This window comes from Arachis ipaensis, chromosome B01 (assembly GCF_000816755.2).
Source record: "Arachis ipaensis cultivar K30076 chromosome B01, Araip1.1, whole genome shotgun sequence".
NCBI classification, from domain to species: domain Eukaryota; kingdom Viridiplantae; phylum Streptophyta; class Magnoliopsida; order Fabales; family Fabaceae; genus Arachis; species Arachis ipaensis.
The window spans coordinates 48,384,705-48,391,120 of NC_029785.2; the positions used below are offsets into that span (position 1 = coordinate 48,384,705).

At 32.3% G+C, this 6,416-nt stretch overlaps 1 protein-coding gene across 1 annotated transcript; it reads right to left on the reverse strand.

Annotated features, from left to right (window-relative positions):
• On the reverse strand, positions 3,953–5,095 carry LOC107606608. The gene has a single exon (XM_016308650.1). The coding sequence runs from the start codon at positions 5,093–5,095 to the stop codon at positions 3,953–3,955; it is 1,143 nt and encodes a 380-aa protein (XP_016164136.1).

Genomic DNA, 6,416 nt, shown 5'->3' on the forward strand with positions numbered 1-6,416 from the left:
TTTAGACAATATTATTCATTAATTACAATGTATTTTATGATAAAATATACAATTATCGATAAATCATTTAAATCCTCTCACCGAAAGAAAGATTGTAATTTGTAAACTACATTTTTGTAAGACATATTTGAATCTTTATCATAGTTGCCAATCCTAAGTTTGATTTTCCTTTTTCACTTTTTCTTGTTATTTTTATGTACTTAATTATTCTATAGATTCTTATAATTTTATCAAATTTTTAATTAAATTCCAATAATTTAGAGTGGTAATTTCAATTTGGAGATAAATGTTCTAGTACAATAAAGACTTAGGTAAAACTATTATTTTTTTTTAATATATAAAACAGATCAGTAGGCCAGTAAGATTAAAATATGATCAAAATCTCGATCAATAAATACTCAAGTTGTATTTCTATTTCTAAGAGAGAAATATAGTAGAAATAGAGATACGTAGACAAATATTTTTATTTTAGATAAACAAATATTTATCTCTTTATTTATGTCTTTATAACGAAGTGAAATTTCGTATTAGTTTCGTTATTTCTATCTCAAAAACAGTATTCAAAAATAGCCTTAATTATGAATCACTTATAAATAAAATCCTCATAATAGTAATAAATAAGACTTGAAATGACATTTTCAAATAACATGTTCTAAATTTTTATTACATGTGCTATATATGCAAAACTGTATCGGCTTATTGTTTTTTTAATCTGCTTTTTATCTATTTTTTATTACATGTGCTATATGTGAACGAAGTGTCCAGCTTGCATTGATTTCTAGTAGATGCTCCAAAATAAACATCCCAAGAGGCATTCTATGCAAAAGTCTTGGGTACTTAATACTTACCTGTTATGCATTACAAACTGTCTTTCAATTCTTCCAATCCAGAGATATATTGGTCTCTTATATTATGACAGCAAATCATCAACCAGCATGATCGTGAACGTGATCTAACTAAATTGACTCCTTACACACACACATATACACCAACAGTTACGTTACATAAAGCAGTGCATTATTATTGTTGTTCGATCCGTACATAATTTTTGAACCAAATATTGAGTTTAATTAGTGGACGGGTGTTTTACTCGAATTTTTGTTCCATTGTTAACAATAAATAAATCAACAATTTTCGAGTTTTGTTTTGCAATCTTAATTTAAGGAGCGGAAACGACTTTTTTTGTGGGTGTCTCAAGGTCTCAATTGTAATTTCGAAAGTAAAATTAAAGATGAAAAAAAAAACATGTAAGGTACCGGAGGCAAAGTAAAATGCAGAAATTAAAACAAATAGAAAATTAAGAAGAAGATGAAGGAAGAAACACGAACGTAAAAGAGAAAAATATGTAAAAGTAGAGAAATTTTATTAATAAAAACTGGAAAAAAGCAAAGTACAAGTGTTTGAGTTCAGAGGAATTACTTAAGATTCCCAATTTTACTCTGTGATGCCAAGGGGTTGAGAGCGTTTTTTTGGGTTTCTAAGCGTTTTCCAAGAAGAACTTAACTGATTACAATGTTTTCTTAAAGCTCTATTTATAGACTAGCCTAATATCAGCTAACAGTTACCATTTGTACACCACTTGCAGAAAATTTGAATTTCTTATAACTGTTCCCGCACTTCTTGCTTGATGTTAATTTCAAAATTTAAATAAATAACCAACTATCAAATTATCTAATTTAATTTAAAATAGATATAAATATTATATATAGGAACATTACCAAATAACTAATTATTTTTTTTTATAATTTTCTTATAAAAATTATATTTTGTCTAACAAGATGCTCCCCAAGATTTCTCACTTGAAGATATGCAATGATTGAAAGTGAGAAAATTTAGTTGTTTATTGACATTTTTTTTTATTTTTGATATTAAGAGTCAATTGACATTTTAGACACATCCGCTTGACAGATTAAATGCCTACTAGTAATAGACTTAACAGAATTTCTAAGTCTATAAAATTTTTTACATTAATAGTTGAACTGTCAATGGGGTCTATTCTTTTGTATGAAATTTTTAAGTGTGTCAAATGATATCTGTTCTAATTTCGGCACATTAAATGTATATCAATTGACCTTTATTTTGACCTTTAATATTTCAATTAAGAGTTTTTTTTTACACACACTTTCATTGTTTTAATTGACACAATTTTCCTAACTTCAGAAGTAACAAAATCTTAACTTCGTGAAGTCGTTTCTTTCATATGTTAAACTCCAGGTGTCAATTAAATTTGATAAAATTTCTAATCCTATAAAATCTCCACACTAACAACAACAACAAATAGAGTTGGCCTATTGATAGAACCAACCTCAATTGACAGCAGAACCACACCTCTAACAGAAAAAGTCCTTCCATTAAAATCTGTTACCCCAATGCTACTTTTAATCAGCTCTTTTTTAGTCTTTCCAAGCCTTCCCATCATTCTTTCAGGCATGAGATTGACAACAGCTCCCCCGTCAACTAAAATCTTATTAACTATCCTTCCATCAACACGAGCCTTGATATGCAATGGACGCAAATGCTCCTTGTCATTTTCAGTAGGTTTCTCAAACAATCCTCTACCACACATATTGTCATCTAGTAACAAGCATTTACTTTCAGGAAAGACATCATAACAATCATCTTTTAATGACTCTACTTTCCGGATTTGACTATACTCCTCAGCAGTATTGACACCACAGCTATAGGTTGCTTAACACCAAATATTGCTTCTAAGCTGTCATCAAAACCAGTGTCAAAATTATCAGTAATTAAATCTTCATCTTTTTCTCCCTTGTGTTCAACCATTACTTTCTTTCCAGTAAGATTCTTCTTTGCATTTTTATTGTATTTAGGGTGATTAGAAGAATTGCCAGTTTCTACAGACTTAGCTATGGTTGGCAAAGGAGGAAAATCTATACCGTGTCCCTTGTATGGATCTAAAGGAACATACTCAGGTATATTCTCTTTTTGCCCAAAAATTCTAAAAGGAGAATACTTTGGAACATTTTGACAATTGGGCCAAGGAGAATAATTAGCAACCTGCTGCATGTTAGGATTATAACAAGAATAAATTGGCTTTGAGGGAACAGGCACATTTTTTGGAATATATATACTACCTCCGTCTTGTGCATGATTGATGTTCCATAACTGAGACTCATAGTACCTGGGCTTAAAAGGTCTAGGCTTCACCCATTTGTTTTTTTTCTCTTGCAAAAGCAGTAGGTTGATTCTGCACATTTCTCACATTCTGGACCCATTTATTGTTTGAAATTTTGGTGGGAGGAACTCTTGTCTTTTGAGAAAATCCATCAGGTTTTCCATCAATCATGACCATAGTCTTCATCTTCTGGTTGACGGGTTGTACCCTAGTGTTGTTGACGCACTTGTTCAAAGGAGTTTGACCACCCAACTTTTGTTTTTCCTCGGCTATCTTCCGCTTTAGCTCGTTAGTTTCATTTTCTTTTTCAGCAATCTTCTTTCTCAACTCATCCTTTTCTTTCTCTTCAACTTTGTACTTTTCAAACTCTTTTGCAGCCTCCTTGTCAAAAACAGCATTGCACTTTGAGCACATGGCGATGGTGCTATCAGATTCTTTAATTCTCAACAAAAAATCTAACAAATCCTCATCAGGACGAGGATAAATTGGCTTCTTGTCTTGCTCAAAGATCCTCAGGTCTTTATTTTCATCTTTAGCACTAACCATTGTGGCATCAACTTCTACCATGTTGATTGACAAGTTGAATGGCTCAACATAATTTGAGTCAGCAGCAAATGGTTCAGTGTCCACCTTCATAGTAGTTTTATCCTCAAACTTCAATCTTCCCTCCTCAATTGCTTTTTATATCAAGTCCCTGAAACGGACGCAATTGTTAGTAGTATGCGAAAATACCTGATGAAACTTACAAAATTTCTTATTCTTTATTTCATCAGCTGTAGGCATCTTTTTTCCTTCAGGTAAAATAAGCTACTTATCTTATAGTAAAACCTCAAATATTTGATCTGCCTTAGAAATATCAAAAGAATAAGTCTTATTTTCAACTTTAGAATAAGAAGAAACTTTTTCTTTTCCTTTAACAGGCTTCAAAGATTTGCATACATAAGGAGGACCCCCACGTAATTCGGCAATATAAATCTCTTTCTCATCTGAATCACTACTATCGGAAAAACAATCAACATATGCAACCTTTTTTAAACCCTTTTTAAAATTTTCTTTTTCTTTCTTAATTTGTTCTATCTGTCTTACTCTCTCAGCTAATTGGAAAAGATCAAAAGTATGTTGATTAACAAGTTTCTTCCTAACTCCAAATTCTAGCCCATTAGTAGCCATTTTGACAACTTCAGCTTCTGGGATCGGAGTAAAACATTTATTTCTCATGTTTCTAAACCGTGCCAAATAGGTGTCAATGGATTCTCCCTCTGCACGTTTGACAGAGAATAAATATGTAAGACTAACTTTTAATTCACCTCGAAAAAATTGATCATGAAAATTTCTTTCCAGCTGTGCCCAAGAATGAATAGAATTTGGTCTCAAGTTGGAGAACCATGTAAATGCATTTTTTGTTAAAGAAGAAGGAAAATATCTCATCTTGAGATATTCATTAGAAGCTACTTCCCCAATTTCAACAGTATATCGAGCAATATGCTCTACTGTAGACTCATTTTCTTCTCCAGAAAATTTTGTAAGAGATTTTGGAATTTTCCAACCTCTTGGAAGCTCTGCTTGTTGGACACATTCAGGAAAAGCAGATACAAAATATGGCCTATTTAAACAACCCACATTAAATCCCAAACGGTTTAAAATTTGTTCGACATTTCTTGCTAGATTATAATGCCCCCCTAAGTTGTTTTGCCTAAGTCTTTCTAACATATCATCAGCATTTTGACCATGTCTAGGCATATGAACATTATAATTAGGAATTGCTCCACCGTTCTGATTGACATTATCAAATCTTAAACCTTGGTTGTCATTTTCTTCTAAATTTACCACAGTAGAAATTCTATTAACTTGTCTATTTAATTGTTCAATTCTAGTGTTTGTGTTTTCTAAAAGAGGATTTAAAACTGTCACCATTTGATGAGTTAACATGTTTACTAGATCATGGTGACTTTCATCCATCTGTTGCCTAATATTTGCTAAAGATCCCACAGTTTAACTAGGCTGATTAACAGGCATTGCTCTTGACATGTCAGGAAATACAGGTCTAGAATTTTCTACCCTAGTGACAGTGGATATAGTAGAATTAGATGCACTGTTATTTCCTGTATTAATAGAATGTAAAAAATTTTGTTGTGATACGTGTGAACCTGACGTCCAAGAAACAGGTACATTTAACATGCCATATGGATTTTGATAAATAGGATTTTAAAAAGTTGAGTAGAGAGGCACAGGCAATCCCTGTGTCACCATGGAGGGGACATACCCCAGTGGCAAGCCATATGGCGGCCACCCCACGGTATTTATGTGAGTTGCATTTAACCCTGTATGGGCATGGCCAACGCCATCACGCCTCACTGACATCAAGGTAGGCTCTGCGTTTGAAATCACAGGAGAATTTCCGGATTCATTTTCTCTAATCTCATCACGAGAAGTAGAAGAAGATACTGCAGAAGTATTTGACATGTCAACTGACGCTGATTTTCTTGGCTCCGGACGCACGAACTTACCACTGCGCAACCACATGCAAATTCAAAACTCTTGATTTTTCTTTTGACAAACTACAATCTATTGACAATGTCCCACCGGGCGTGCCAATTTGTTTTACTCGAATTTTTGTTCCATTGTTAACAACAAATAAATCAACAATTTTCGAGTTTTGTTTCGCAATCTTAATTTAAGGAGCGAAAACGACTCCTTTTGTGGGTGTCTCAACTCTCAAGGTCTCAATTGTAGTTTCGAAAGTAAAATTAAAGATGAAAAGAAAACATGCAAGGTGCCAGAGGCAAAGTAAAATGCAGAAATTAAAAAAAATAGAAAATTAAGAAGAAGATGAAGGAAAAAACACGAACATAAAAGAGAAAAAGACGTAAAAGTAGAGAAATTTTATTAATAAAAACTGGAAAAAAGCAAAGTACAAGTGTTTGAGTTCAGAGGAATTACTTAAGATTCCCAATTTTACTCTGTGATGCCAAGGGGCTGAGAGCGTTTTTTGGGTTTCTAAGCGTTTTCCAAGAAGAACTGAACTGATTACAATGTTTTCCTAAAGCTCTATTTATAGACTAGCCTAATATCAGCTAACAGTTACCATTTGTACACCACTTGCAGAAAATTTGAATTTCTTGTAACTGTTCCCGCACTTCTTATTTGAATAAAATAATAAGTAAATTATAAATAAACATCCTAAAATATAATTATAATCTAATATATATCTTAAAATATCTTCAAACTTATATTATGAAATTAATATCATGAAATTCGAACAAATAATTTTCATGATCTA